Below are 16,667 nucleotides of genomic sequence, written 5' to 3'. Positions count from 1 at the left end.
GAGATGAGAGGTCAGGAGGGGAGCTGGGTACATGGTATGAATGAGGCTAGGGCACCATATGAAGCTTCTACCAAAAAATCACCTTTTTGGTGGGAGAGACCAGAGCACTTTTTATTAATAAGGATATCTAATTTTCAGTTTGAAGTTTTTATGTCATTATAATAATTCTCCCTATCTTATGCTTCCATAAATTCTGTTGCATTGTTTTTATTTCAAATTTGTATGAATAGTTGTGCTTGTGAGTGTGGTTGGGAGAAAAAGAAGTAGATTAGAGAAAACGACTAACTTTGGTATCTGGATTGAAATGACACAGAAAAGGAATAAAATATTCTATTGAGATGCATAATGATTGGACAATGTAGGAGTAATATGAGAAAGTCTCTTTCTAAAATTTAGAGAAGGTGAATTTTACAAGCAAAAGATAAGGTTTGAATTAGAGGTAACTGTCATATCTGTCAAAGTTTTAGAATAAAAATTAGTTTGAATTTTAGCTAAGCTAGAGGAATTAATGAATGGAATGTCCTTAAGGCAGCCTTTGTAAATGTAGAAGCAATTATATTTCTGAGACTGTTAAGGTCACTGCTGATAAATGACAATAAAAACCATGGAGAATTCTTACATTTCTAATCTCAGAAGAAGAAAGGTGTCTGCAACCAACTCATCTAAAAGTGATATTAAATAATTAAAGTCTAAGTAAAAGTTGGTGGTTGGGGAGTGGCAGGGAGAGGGAGATTGTTCTTCCTAAACCCAATGATCAAAGTTAAAGTTAGGTTCTGTATAAAGCATCAGTACTCTGAGTTTATGTTGACTACCTACAGCCAAGCCTTATTTGTATATAACATCAAAAGCTAAAATTACGACAGAATCTTGACAGCTTTCTCTAAATGATAATAAAGAGTACACTAATTGACAGTAGTTTAACAGCCATAGATAAAACATCCTCTACAACCCAAGCCTGAACTTTATTAAAAAATAGGAACACATTTCATGTAAAATTTTCCATAAGTTAACATATACTTTTGAGACTGAGCATAATTGTTTCTATTTTTAAAGTATGGGGTAGAGGGTAATGGGTCCCAAACAATAGAAACAAAGAAATTTGATAGATAAATTAAGCTAAACAAATTTGTCAATTTTAGTACTCACCATTTGGAGCTGTCCTTAAGTAATTACTTGTGTTGTATATCTAATTTGGACTTTCTTGTTATATGTAAGCTCTGAGAAAGTTTTACCAAAACTTATTACTAAAGATTCTTGTTTTCTACAAAATTTATACAATTATCTTAGTTTATAAACCTGGACAAAGTAAGTCTCCTAGATCAGCAGTCCCCAATCCCTGGTCTGTAGACCAGTACTAGTCTGTGTCCTGTAAGAAACCAGGCCCCACAGCGCAAGAAGTGAGCGGCGGGAAAGTGAGCAAGCTAAGCTTCATCTGTATTTACAGCCGCTCCCCAGTGCTAGCATCACTGCCTCAGCTCCACCTCAGATCATCAGGCCTTAGATTTTCATAGGAACACCAGTCCCTGGTGCTAAAAAGGTACCTCATTGACCAAATTATTATCTTAGTAGCTAAGTACTGGAATATATCTTCATGACCAGATCTAAGACCAAACTCAGATCCTTCCAGAAGAATGTGTTTATGTCAGAGCTTTTGTTTTTAAGATAAAAGGAAATTTATAGTACGATTTCTCTCTAATAAATTGTGAGGTACCTTCTAATTTTTGTAGCCTCACCAACTGTGCCAATAATTTTTTTGCTATCCACTAGTCTTTCTCACACTAGGTGCTAAATCCAAACTATATCCACACTTAGATTTAGTGTGATAAGACTGGTTTTAAATAACCAGCAATATATTGATTAAAAAAATAGATAGACGAACCTTCTTTCTCAAGCGCCAGTTACAAAATTAATATATATATATATATATATATACATATTTATATTTATATTTTTAGAGCACTTCAGTTTCTCTTACTCCCCTCATATGCCTTATATTTCCTGTTAAGTCAGGCTAGCAGATGGATATGGCTAAGCCAATGATAAAATAGAAGTGTGATTCCTTCTCCCTCATTCCCTTCCTTCCTGCCTTCCTGACTTCCTGCCTTCTCTCTTTTATTTTCTTTATAGCTACTTTTAATCCAACAGTTAAAACTTCCCAGACTCCTCTCTCTTTACAAATTTTGTCTTATACACATAGTACTTGCTCTTATTTACATAATAATAACAACAATAATAATAGGAGCCAGGGATGTTTACAGTCTTTCGATATTCTCAGAGTTAAGGTTGGATTTAATTACTTTTATCAAAGTTGTGGTTATTTTTGTGATGTTTATTTTTCTTCCCAGAATCCCAAACAAATCATAGACTAAAGCTTGGCGTTGTGTAATAACTGCTCTAAGATATATATGTATCTTTAGAAATATATTACAGTATTTATAAAAGACCCATCAAAAAAAGCCAGTATATTGGGATTTTTACCTCTCAGACCTACTCAGAACTGATGAAGAAAGAAAGAAAGAAAAAAAAAAAATCCTAGTCATTGGTGAAGAAGCTGAAATAATAAATTCACCTTTACTGTTTAATAATAGCACATTCTAAAGCCATGTGTTAGTTGAAACTAGTCATTTGCCCCTTCTCTCTAATAGTAAACACTATCAACCAATGTACATAAAAGTGTTGTGTTGCATCAGTTCCTGAAAACAGAATCTTTAGAAATTTTTGTCTGTACTAAAGTTACAGGCCTCTGTACTAGAAAGGTCTTCATCTGTACTAGGTCTAAATGGTTGAATCAACCAGATATGAAAGGAATGGTGGAGTTCAACAATAGTTGTGGAAAGTCCGTATAGTAGATTCTTAATTAGGAGAAAATTGTTTGAGATAATTAATGTATTAAAATAAACATTATCTACTAAAGCTAGTCTATCTCTGGTATATACCCCACAGAAATGATAGTATATGTTCACTATAGGATGTAAACGAGAATGTTCATATTATTTTTAATTGCCAGAAATTGAATACAACCTGAATGCTCAAAATTGGTACATAGTTTATGTTATTTTCACACCATGGAAAAGCAAGATACATGCAAAAAAAAAAAAGAGAAGAAGAAGAAAAAGAAAAAGAAATTTGAAAATCATAATATTGGATGAGAGAAGTCAGATCAAAGAGTATATACTGAATGATACCATTTACAAATAGAAAACTAATCTATGATGGTAAAAGTCAGAATGGTGGTTGCCCACTGGGGACGTGGGGGGCTTCTGACTTGGAGGGACACAAAGGGACTCTTTGGGATGCTGACAGTGATTTATATCTTAATTTGGGTGGTGGTTACATGGTTGTGTTCCATATGAAAAGGTTCATCAAGCTGTACACTTTATAATGTGCATAAATTATAAATTATAAGAGTATAACAAAAATGAAACAATTTGCCTCAGAGTGAAGCCTCCAGTGGTATGTCAAATATATATCTTTGATTCAGTTTAACACAGTTATCACCGTTTTGAATAAAAATATAGAAAATCTACTTATCAAATTTGTGGTGATCACAAAGAGGATTCATTGGATAACACGATTTTTTAAAACATCAACAGACAGAATCCTTGATCAAATTTAACAAGCTGGCATTTAATAGGATAAATATATAGTTCTGCAGTTGAAAAAAAAAAAAAAGAACTGTGGCCTAATAACTACTAGGATCATGTTTTGTGAAAAAGCATATGATGTATTTTTTTCAACTCCAGACAACAGAGCTGGTTAAAATGAGCAAAAACTTTAGAAAAAAAAGAGGGAAAAAAAAAGACTAAATAACAACTAAAATTGGACGATACTTTGTTACTGTTTTTCCTTTAGTTTTAAGAAAAAATAAATCTTAGCATTAGAACAGAGTTGAAAGAGACCTTAAAGATTATCTAAATACTAAATTCTATCCTTTACTCCCTTTTTTTATTTATTTACTTATTATGTATTATTTATTACATATTTATTGTATTTATCATATGTTATATTTATATTCATACATGAGGAAAATAAAGCCAGAGGAGACAAGGTAACTTTATGAAAGTTTCATGACAAATGGTAGGATGATGATAAGAACCCAGTCTTAGACTCTTTGCACTCATCTGCTACTTTTCTAGTGTGCTGACGATTGTTTCATAAAGAGAGAAAAGCGTAGTAACCATATACATTACATTTTATCTGGTTGTTTTTTTCATGCTTGTATGGTGTTTTCTAAAACAGCAGGTAAATTTAGGCCAGGAAACAGGATTTTAAATTTTCTGGGACCCAGCCACCCAAGATAACATGGAATTTAGTATATTCGCAGCAGGCAGTCACTAAGTGCCCGTTAATTAATTATAAGAAAACAGACACCTAGAGTGAAAGTACTCTAAGAGATTTATGTATATAAAGCGCTTAACAGTAATAAATCTATGGAGAAAAATAGATTTAGTAGGGGGGATAAAGCATGGAAAGGGAATAATTTTTATAGAATAGTCAGGGAAAGTTTCAGAAAGAAGGGGAATTTTTAAGCTAAGATAGAGCTGTGCAGATACCTGGGGTGGGAGTGAGAGAAACTTTCCAAATAAAAGAAAGAAATAATATAAAGAGATTTAGACTAAACAGCATTTGGTTTGTTTTAAGAAGAAGAAAGTCTGTATTATTAGAGATAGATGAGTGAGGGGGAGAGTAGAAGGATATCAGGTGAGAGAGGGTTAAGGATATAGGCAGATAATGAAGGTCATGGGAAGGATCTTTAATTTTACCTTGGATGAGATAGGGAATAATTAGGGAGTTTTAACTGGATGAGAGATAAATTATCTTATTTATTTTTTTTAAAAGATAACAATGGCCTCTAAGTGGATAAAAGACTCATGAGGAAAAGAGATTACTGAGGCAGAAGTAGAAGCTGGGTGATAAGTTAGAAGCTATTGCAGTACTTCAGACAAAAGGTAATAGAAGCTTGGATTACATTACAAGTAGTAGAGAATGCTAGAGGTGGTTGATATGGTTTGAAACAAAAAAACAGCCAAAAATACTTGGCAATAGATTGAACATGAGAGTATTTAGTTATGGATTAGATGTGAAGTATGAGAAAAAGTAACTAAGAACAATATGAGGTTTATAGCCCAAGAAACAAAAGATGGAGGTGCTATCCATTATACCACCATGGCTTGGGAAATTGCCATGTAGAAGACTATAAGAGAAGAATGTTTCAAGAAGAAATTCAGAATTTGTCTTTTATATATCAAGAACAAGATACAGATAACAAACTGGTGATTGCCAGAGGAAAAGGAGTTTCGGGAACTGGGTGAGAAAGGTGAAGGGATGAAGATGTACGAGTTAGTTGTTACAAAACAGTCGCTGGGATTTAGAGTATAGCATAAGGTATATAGTATGTAATGGTTGTGTATAGTGTCAGATGAGTGCGAGAGCAATCAGGGGGGATAACTTCATAAATTATATAAATGTCTAACAATTGTACTGCATACCTGAAACTAATATAAAATAATAATAAAAAAAGATTGCCTTTTCTACATACAAATGGAGATACAAAGTAGGCTGTTGAATATAGAGATCTAATGTTTGCAGAAGACCCTGTATATAATGATTAATATATATGCAACAATAATACTTATTTTTATTGATTGATTCACTCTTTTGATACTGAAAATATGTTAAATGATACTTTTACAAAACTGGAAAAATCAAACAAGTCCTTGCTTTTCAACTGTATACCTAAAAATGATATCTTTGCTTCAAACAATTGTATATCTGACTTGCTGAGAACGGGGAATATTTGGAATCATTTTTCAAATAAGTAAAAGAATTTAGAACGTATTTCATTTGAAACAGAATCCCAAAATTTACTAATACATGGTTTATTATATTATTTTTTTCTTTATTTCCATAGTCTATCACTGTGGCGAGGGAAATTATATTGATCTTAAAGGATTTATTCTTCAAATGGCCATGTAGGTCACAACACAAAATTTACTTGGTGGAAAATTTATTATTTAATGATTTGTCCCCAATGTCTGTATTTAAAAATCATTGATCTATAATTACTACCCTTTATGCATATGCATGCAATATATTTCATTTATAATCTTTAGATGTATTTTTCATTCAAATATTTAAAAAACACTGCTACTTAAAAATGCTGATAGCATAGAGCCATTCCTCAAGCATTTTAAAGACCATTTGTACAATGAAAGATTGAAAAATAATCTAAGGGTTTTGTAGTTGACATCTGGGAAACTAGTACTTCAGAAGGTATCATTGGATGATAAGGCATTTTTAAGGCTTTATGCATTTTGAATAACATTATGCTTAAAACACCCTTGATGTAATTGAAATGCCCTTGTTTCTTTCCATTCTCTCCCTACTTTAAGTCTTTGTTGCATTGATTATCTCCAGTAGTATTTTCTTTATATATAGAGGACTCAGACACAGGTATAGGTGTGAAAGAAAAATTGTGGTTCAAAATAACATGGTTGATACCAAGATTGCAAATTCATGGGAGATAAATATTTATTGAATTAAAGTAAGTAGAAAAATGAAAAAAAAAATAGAGAATGGGCTAGGTCATTTAAAACTTACTTAAAATTTTTTTCACCAGGTTCTTTCCTGTTTTAATATTTTTCTTATTATTTGTATTAATAAATTATCTTGAAGAATACTTATACTCTAGCACAACCAGGATATTTACCCGCTAAATACAGATGCAATGTGATTCTAATATTTATATTAGTATCTTTTATAGCATGTGTGTATTTTTTTTTCTTTCTGTCTTAACCATAGAAAATGATACTATCTACTGGACAGACATGGGCTTCAATAAAATTAGCCGAGCTAAAAGAGATCAGACTTGGAAAGAAGATATCATTACCAATGGCTTGGGAAGAGTGGAAGGGATAGCTATTGACTGGATTGCTGGTATAACCCATGGCTTTTTCTGTTTTTGTTTCACATCTATTTTAAGGGCTTAATCTGCTTCAGAAAAATTCTGTTTCTGATTCATAGCAACTTCTTTTGTGGGTGTTTACTTCTAGCCACAGGGGTAAATAGTCTCTTTTGCTTTTGGCTTCATTCGTTCTAAAGCTTTTGAGCCTTCGGATAAGTGTTTTTATGTAGAAGCAGATCATATAGTGTTAACTTTGCCCAAATCTCCTGAGAGCTCCATGAGGCAGACAAACAGAAATGTTAGTTCTCTTTTGCCTGAAGTCTATAGAAAGTTAAAATAGATTCTTTCTCAAGGTGAGAGAAGTTTCAACTTATTTTTCACATATAACGGTATCATTATATGGTTTATATGACAGATGTGTGAGATTTAGGAAGTATTTGAATATTTATTTATTTACAGTTTGGTTCTTAGGGAATGCACACATTAAAAAAGAATATAGGAATTAAATGCTTTCTTGAGAGTTATAAGAATGCTCAGAAAGTTAATTTTAGCCATAATTAATAAATCATTTTCTTTCTCACAACTATATTATAAACACATCTGTATTTCTCCTAGGTAACATATATTGGACAGACCATGGTTTCAACTTAATTGAAGTTGCAAGACTCAATGGCTCTTTCCGTTATGTAATTATTTCTCAAGGCCTGGATCAACCCAGATCTATAGCTGTGCACCCAGAGAAAGGGTAATTTTAAGATTTACATATATCTTTTGAGTTTTAAGTGAGTTTTCTTAAGTTTCATTTTTATAAATTCAGATATTTATATTAATATTTATTTTTAGTTGTAATGTGTGAAACAAAACTCAAAAATATCTTACCTAAACCACAGAAAAAGTTTATAGTCACTTGGTCATGTAAATTTTAGTTGAGATTTGATGGAGTTGTATTTATTATGCAGTTCTTTAATGTGTATATAAATCCAAATTAGTATATCGACATGTTTCTAGATTCTCAATTTAAAGTTCTGCCCTAGAACTGTTTACATAATAGGTAATGAATTACTTGCTGAGTGAATGAAAGAACCGTATGATAGCTAACCTCATTCTTTAATATCTCTAAAGCTTCGTTTTCCATTTATGTCTATGATTGCCAAATCAAAATGTTTATCCCAAACTTCTTTTATTTCTCCTTGAGTTCCAGATAAGTATGTCTGTTTTCTTGACATTTCCATTTTTCCATTTGGATTTTTTATGGGCACCTAAACTGTACATATCAAAAATTAAAATGAATTCAATATGCCAACAAGATTTGCTGATTTTTTTCTTCTAAATATTATTAATCTATTATTCTCCATCTTTACAGCCTCTACCCTAATTAAATCTGCTCTTACCTTTCACGTATGCCACTGCAATAACTTCTCAATTGATCTCCTAACTTTGCTGAAAGTTAGAGTTTGCTTTTTTTTTTTTTTATTTTAATGTAAATCTGCTTAAAACTTCTCAAGAGATTCCCATTGACTGTTGTTTAAAATTCAGAATTTCTGTTGTGACCCTTCCTAATCAGGCCCTCTGTAAATTTGCAGTCTCAAATTTCTGCTACTCTCTCTTTGCTATATCTCTTCTGTCCTATAATCTTCCACTCCCAGCCTTTAAACAACCTCTTCCCTTTACTTGCAATGTTTTCTTTCCTACATTTACCTTGCTAAAGTTTATTTATTCTTCCTTGGCTTTTCAAACAGATTAGATTGTTCTGTTATATGACACCAAAACATCCATGCTTTCATTTTTTATAAATTCTGTGTACTAATATATGCTTATTTATTTATTATGTTTATTTGCTTAGTAGCTTTATTTTTCACTGGACTGGATAATGTCTCTATTCTTCACTAAAACTCTATGAGAGAAGAGCCATGTGTGTCTGGTTTATTTCTCTATCCCCAGAGTTTAGTACACTGGCTAGTAAAGAGTGAGATGTTGAACAATAATATTAATAATATGGAAGTAGTCCCATTATAAAACCTTATATTACTCTACTGTGTTTTTTGCATTGCTGGTATGACATAGAGTTTTTATTTGTTTGTTTGTTTGTTTGTTTTTGTTTTTAAAGGAGGGAGAATCGGACAAAACACCTTTTTCTTGTTAAGTTGTATTGTTTTATTTCAGAAGAGAAAGGTCTTATTGTTAATCCCTTTGTTTTTCTTTAACTAGAAATGGGTTACATGTACAACCTTAGATCAGTCAATAGTCAAAGAAAGGAATTATCTTGACAAGTTATGTTTCATTACCTGGGCTTGAGTAAGATCCCAGACCAAACAGTATATACTGGATATCTGAACAAACTCAATTTTTATTACGAGAGATCTTGAGGATAAATTTCAGAGAGACAATATAAGGAAGAACAAAACCAAATCCCTTAATTGGTCTATTTCAACAGTCATCCCAGTTTACTCTCCTTAGTTATTTTTTCTCTTTGACATCTTAATGTTGGAATTCCCTGGAACTCAATCTTTGGTGTTTTTCTTTTCTTGATTTGGTAATCTCATTCCACTTAAATGTTAAAGATTCTAAAATATATATATGCCCAGATCAGACCACACTCCTGAACTCTAGATTTTTATGTTCAACTGCTTATTCCCCATTTTTATTTAGAGATCTGTGGCAAATTTTAATTTTTCAGGTAATTACAACAATATCTGACATTTGCATGCTCTTACAATGTGACACTGACACTTTTCAAAAAAGATAAGTGGAATGCCTTTTTTATACACTTGAGTTTGTTTGTGCCCATGAATATTATAAGAGTGATATTATGTAAAGCTATATCATAAAAGAAGATAAAACATCTACCTGGTCCTCTCTGGATGCCACCACTCTGCTGTGAGGAAGCCAAGCAGCCCCATGAAGAGGACACATGTAGATGTTCCAACCAACAACCCTAGTTATGGTCTCAGCTGCCAGTTAGCACCAAGTGTTAGACATGTTGAGTTACTCTATTCCCCAGCCATAAGTCATCCCTGCCCTGTTGTCATCACAGTTGATGTGAAAAATAGCTAAGTTTATGTAGAGCTTTGACCAAATTGCCAATTTATAGGCTAATCAATTAATGTTATTTTAAGTCTCTAAATTTTGATTGGTTTGTTAAGGAGAAGCAGCTATCTAGAACAAAATCCATCAGAAATCTTAACTTTAACAGATCCATAACTAAACTGAATCTTTACTATAATTATGACTTCTCCATTGGATAATGCCAGTTATGTTATTTCATTTGCGTAGGCCAAAACACTTGGCATCACCTTTGGTGTCTCTTCCATTCTGTATATCCAGTATACCAGGAATTCTGTTACCTTTGGCTTCAGAATACATTCATATACTACCAACTTATAGAATTTTCATTGCAAACCTCCTAGCCTGAGTTGTTATTACACTTTCCAACATTTCTGGATTATAGAATACCATCTTCTACCCTTGCAGTCCTACAATCTATTCTTCATGTAGTGGCTTACTAATTATTCTGGAATATAAGTTGCTGCTACTTCTTTGCTCAAAATTTACCAGTGGGTCTTTCTTCACTCTCTTTAAAATCTCTCAACAAACCTAGAGTGGTATTATTTTCTCTATTTAACGTATAAGGGAATTGAGTCAGCAATTTTACTTATATTACTCTGTCACCAAGCTTGTATGTGGGAAAGTTAAGTTTTGCTAAACTCCAAAGACTATGCTACATTATGTGTGTATGTATATGTTACATATTACATATATACATATATACCATTAAACAGTATAGAAATGAATAATCAAAAATATCAAGCATATCTAAAACCAGTTTTAATAGTTTCAGGATAAAATTATAATGAAAAATTTAAAGGTTAGAACTATAAATAAAGAGATAATAAACAATAATGAGAAATGGTGATGGAGAAAAATTAGGAGAGAAGGTTTATAAAAGCATTTTGAGTTGACTCTGACTTGTCCCAGTACAGCTTCTTGCCTACTACCACCGTGTGCCCATGGATTCATGCCACCGCATATTAAGACAGGAAGGGAAACTGTAATTTCATTTAATTCCAAGAATAAAACACATGACTCAATTAAATATGTCCACATAATACCCATAAACTTGAAAATAAAAATGTCTTCTTCCAATATGATGGTATTTTAAATCTCTCTTTTAAAATTATAATTTATAATCAAGCAATAAGTCATTATTACCTCAATAGAGAAAATCTGATCAATCGCTGGACTATGAGTAATTATTCTAGTGGTAGGGACAAATATAATATGAATGTTATGAAATTCCACATATACATAAAAAATAGGTTTATTTCTAATAAAGAATGTCTTCTCTTCATATTTGTAATAAGTCCAATACTTTATTTGTATTGCAGAGTACCTCTGTGCCTGGCCTTTTATAGATTCAATTTAATACATCTCTTACTGTTATTTGTTAATCTATAGTTTTCTGTTTCATTTCTTCCTGAAACCTAATATATAGCCTCTAGTTGTTATTCTAGACCTTCTTTTTCTTAACTATATTTTATATCTCTATAGCTATTGTAGTACATAACTATACTTATTGCTCTCTATGATGATCGAGAAAATCAGGCAAAGGAACCACATATAATTCATTTTTTTGTCCACTTATTCAATGAACATTTATTGAGTACTACACACTGTGAAACAGGTCATTCCAGTACATCTCCATTTCCTCCTCAGCCATTAATTCAGTACATTTGACAAAACAGGACTACTTACCATGTGCAAAACACTGGTGGGCACTATGAAGTATTATGATATAAATAAGATGTTGCTTCTGTTCACAGTGCATTTTCTGTTTAAACTTTCAGTTTAAACAAGTATAAAATTTCAGTTAAAGAATAGTCTCATCCTGTAAAGTAAGACTCCTTTTCAGGCATAAAAAGAATAGATTGACAAAATTTAAGCTGAAATCTCATATCTAAATGTCATGTTAAAGTAATAACTTCCATAAGACCATTATAAGATTACATTGGGTTTTAAGGGAAGAGATAGCATATAATTTGAGTAGGTAGTAAAAGTGAGGGTAGTAGCAGCAATGGTGGTGATTGCTAGAGGCTTTACAGAGGAGACTTGAAGGAGAAATGTTTCTGCGATAGAGTGGAGATGTATTATATGAAGAAAAAATAGAATAATCAAAAAATCGGCAAAGCAAAGTTCATTGGCAAAAGTATAAGTACATAATATAAATGTAGGGAAGAGTAGGTGATGTAGCTGGAAGATAAGTCAGGGCCATAAAATAGACAATAAGGTCTGCCGTATTGGACACCTTCTCCAGTTTACCAAGTGAAATCTAACCTTGTCCTGGACCCTCTCTCCTAAGCTTAGCCCCTCACCCCAAACAACCCACATAAGCAAATATCAGAAGTGTAATATGAGCTTATTGAAGTTATAATATTCTTTAAATTAGGGAATTCTTTGAATTTTTCTTTTATCATCTCAAGGAGAGTATTATGGAAGAGTGGGAAGGTTCTTTTTCTGCCCTCAAAACAAGTAATGGAGAGAGCTAGAAGCAAATATGTAAGGAGAAGACTAAAATAAATAGTAGAGAACACTAAATGAAAAAATTGTGTCACTCTCTAATCATGAGTCCTCATTTCAGAAGGAGTCAGATCAGAGTTGGAGAGAGGTAAGAAAATTTTAAAATAGATGTGAGATTTAAGTTTGAATTTAGAAAGATCTAGTCTTCTATGCCTGAAAATTAATCTTAACAATATGATTCTGTTTTTTTTTTTTAATTTATTTTATTTTATTTTATTTTTTAACTAAAATTGTCTTGGAAGCCATGGATTCTTCCTGAGACAACAAATTCTAGAGAAGAGATATTGAGTAGAATATAAATGGAATCAGAAGTTAAATAAATATAAGGTTGCTTTCTACTTATTCCAACAGAGTTCCAACCCTGTAATAAACCATGGTAGTGGGAGAGATTACCGAAGAAAGAGTATAGAAAAAAAGAAATCTAAGGACATAAAGAAATTAAGAGAGATAAAAGCAGAGAACAGAACATGCAATTGGTGATTAGGATTCTACTGGTAATTTTTATCAATTTCAAGAAATTAGCAAGGACAGAAGCCAAATATAAAGAATTAATAAGTGAAAAATAATTAGAAAATGGAGCTAGCGTACTTAGACTATAGTGACATAAACTTGGCCAAGAAAGAGAAAGAGGGAAAAATAGAAGATATGTTGACAAGATAGTAAAGTATGGAGGAAGTTTTTCTTAGAATGGGAGTCGGGGGGAACTGTTCATATTCATAGGCAGAGAAGAAAATGAAAGAAAGGAACAGGGAGAAAATGCACATAAAGAGACAAATTGGGGAGTGATGGAGGAAACTTATCAAAGAAAAAACAAGATAGAACAAGAATAATAGGGAACAGAAAGCAGATAGACAAAGAGTTACATCTTATAGCAGGTATCCCAGAAATTGGTGATATTGGAATAGAGAATTTTCACTGGTCATAAAGATTAGTTTGTGTCCTTGCTAATGCAAGGCAAAGGAAAAATAGAGATATAGGTTCCTGGAACAGTCAAAGATAAGGAACTATAAGCTGGGATGTTCACAGAATCAACACGAGTCATAAAAGTTCCTAAGAATGTCAGCTGTGGAGGGAGAAGATGGTAGAGTTGTCAGAGAGTAGCATGGTGGTATGGAAAAATGACATGTGTGAATTCATACTGTGAATATTTTGAAATAAATGAATTTAACCTCAGAGAAATTTTTTTGCTTGCTAACATCTACTTTTCCACTTTTATTCTGGACACAATGGCATCAATTTTCTCGAGCAACTAATGCAATAACTATTATTTTCTAATCTATCATCTTTAACTTGTTCCTTTCAAACAGGTCTTTCTTTCAGATAGGCTGAGATCCCTCTTATATGAAAAGAAAAAAAATGTTTTATTTCTCCACACATGTTTACTTCTCAGCTTCCTATACCCATTATTTCTTCATTGAACTTCTGAAAAGGGTTTTTAGCTTCTGTTGGTTCTGGAAAGTTTTAAATTTATCCATAGCCAAAACCAAATATTTTTTTTTTTTTTTTCAGATTTCATACCATTTGCCTTCTTCTTGACGTTTTTCTCCATTGATTATCCATTCAAGGATTAATTTTTTCTGTTACTTTCACTAACTCTGAGTTTTCTTGTTCTCTCTGATCTCTGTATATCAACTCTAAGCATCGTATATCTTCTTCGAACATCTTTCTCCTTATTTAAGGCTTTAATTGCCATTTTCTCTTGCTATATTTAACTTTTAAATTCATTTTCATTTTTTTGTACTTTAATCACTGCATTACATTTCTTTACTAATCATGGAATCTCTTTTTATGTTATCATAGTTCCTTTGTCCTGACAAGATTAAAATGTATGTTAGATTTTTCATAGTTTCTCATCACCTTTTTTCATCTGTCACTAAATCCTGCCATTTCTCTTCAGATGTTTCTTAGATTTTACACTTCTCCTATTGCAATTATGAGCTCAGCACTGACTCAGCTGGAGAGTCTCAGTAAAGATTTTTGATTTCTTAATTTTTTGTCTCTGAAGCAAGATTTACATTTCATAAAAAATGAAAAAGTCTTTGACATATGCAGCAATATTTTAAATACTATTTACACTCTTACTCCTTCTAAAAACATTTCTTAAGTATTAAATAAGTCACATGGATAGACATTTTTCAGGATTTATAGTTAAAAAATTTTATACCTTTTAAAATATTAAGCTTATTTTCAGGAAATGTTTATTACTGCTTGGAAATATTAGTGATATGTTTCTCCCAATTTGTTATTCATATGTTTACTGACTTGAATTTAGTGGGAAGGTAGAGAGGAAAGCCTTAAAAATGACCAGTCTGTACAAGTTATTCAAACGTCAATTTCCAAGTAATATTATATAGACATTTAAGTGCCAAAATTCCTATAATAAAAGTAAAGTACAGCATTTTAATTTTAATATTCTATTTGAGGTTAAAACATGACAGGTGGTATTGCCAAGGAAAAAAGACCATAATGGAGTAAATTAACCAAATCCACGATATAAATGTGCCTTGGAAAGTGGACATGAAGGCTATTTTTGAACAATGGAAATGAGATCTTTTAAAGTGTAGCCAAATGCAAAACAGAAAGCATGAATTTAATTCAGCTTGAAAAGTTAGTTTTTTCTTCTATTGATTTTATTTGGAAAGGTATCATTTCCTTTTTAAAAATTAAAACGTAATAATTTTCTTCATGTTAAAAAATCATTTTCTACTTATAACAAAAACGTGATGTATAGGAAGTCACAGTATGATACTGGAAAAATTAGTTAACTTCCCATGGAATATGATGTCTAAGTGAAGCACAAATACTCTGTATTCTTTTCTTTTTCTTTTTAAATACCAGGATTTACATTGCCTTTCTTAATTTAGCTTTACATTGGTATGACTGTAAATAAGTTACTGAAAAGTATTTCTTTCCAATGTAGAGATTTAGCTTGGCACAGTATGTTGGTGTTCAACAAGTACATATTGTCAAATGGTCTTTGATTGATTATAAAAATATGCTTTTATAATGTACTCAAAGATATATAGGAGATCTTGAATGACAGTTTAGCATCTGTTGAGATAGAAAAAGTATACCATAGTCTAACACCATCTCTTAGAGTTTATTTTGCATCTTAAGGCAAGGCAATACATATAAAAAAAAATAGAATTAAATTTGATTTGAAATGAAAATAATAGTGGAATATGGGTGCTAGTACATAATATTAAGACACCATGATGGCCAAATAATTTGAGAATACCACAGTAATTCCCCAGATCATAACCACCTCTCTCTAAATGTGTCTGGGTGAGGCATATAAACAAATTATAAAGACAAATGAAAGAAAATGTCACATTTTTTTACTAGGAATTTTCTCAAAAATTCTACTCCAGGCATCGTTCTTTCAAAGATAGTAAGGTACTACTCATCTAGTCTTTTTCAATGTGCTGTATCCTTATTCCTGGACTTCTAAACATAAATCTTGGATTTTATCTCTCCCTCTAAAAGGAGGGAGAATGGACTAGATATGATCAAGATGCCCTGGGCTATAATTGTATCTACGTGGCTGTTGAAAAAGAAAGGCCAGAAAAGTTATTCCCCCTCCAAAACCATGTTGAATGGAAAACGGAAATAGCCACACACAAATGTAAAAGTTGTCACTAATTTCTCAAGGGATCTGACCAATAGGAACAGTAGAAGGGTAAAACAGAAGTTTGAAAGATTTCTCTATTTGCCTATAGAAATTGCCTCTGTTTGTTCAATATATATTTATTAAAAAGAGAGGATGAGCAATTAGGCAGGATGCAAATACTTAAATAAAATGAGGAATTAAATATAATATAGGGTGATGAGCCTAATGTACTATGGGATTACAGGTGCAAAATAAATTTTTTGCTTGAAGAATTTTCCTCTGTACTTCTCTGGTATTGGCTGAACAAAATTATTTTGTTGTTGTTGTTTTATATAACAAGTACTCATTTTATATAATTACTCTGTATTGCAAAGTAGTGAACCAGGGAGTAAGCTAGTGTAAAACTTAAGAAAAACAATTACCAGAATGAGACCTCTACAACAATGATACCTTAAAACATTTTTTTAAAGCTTAAACAAGAGATAACTCAGATGGCCTGTATCTTTATTTTAGCACAGAAGAAAAGTTCATTTCTGAAATTGTTTATAGGAGTGACAACTTTTCTCACCACAGCACTCC

At 31.9% G+C, this 16,667-nt stretch overlaps 1 protein-coding gene across 1 annotated transcript in view; it reads left to right on the top strand.

The window, feature by feature from the left end:
* LRP1B (LDL receptor related protein 1B) overlaps nt 1–16,667 on the top strand; it is a 1,647,539-nt gene that overhangs the window by 1,239,664 nt on the left and 391,208 nt on the right. The window contains exons 36-37 of the mRNA XM_039855262.1: nt 6,802–6,936; nt 7,520–7,649. Of these exons, the coding sequence (XP_039711196.1) occupies nt 6,802–6,936; nt 7,520–7,649 (265 nt within the window). The remainder of the gene's footprint in view (nt 1–6,801; nt 6,937–7,519; nt 7,650–16,667) is intronic.

Source organism: Pteropus medius, unplaced genomic scaffold (genome assembly GCF_902729225.1).
Source record: "Pteropus medius unplaced genomic scaffold, Ma_sr-lr_union100, whole genome shotgun sequence".
Classification (NCBI taxonomy): Eukaryota; Metazoa; Chordata; class Mammalia; order Chiroptera; family Pteropodidae; genus Pteropus; species Pteropus medius.
Note: the sequence above shows the minus strand (reverse complement) of the source record. Positions and strands in the feature narration are given on the sequence as shown.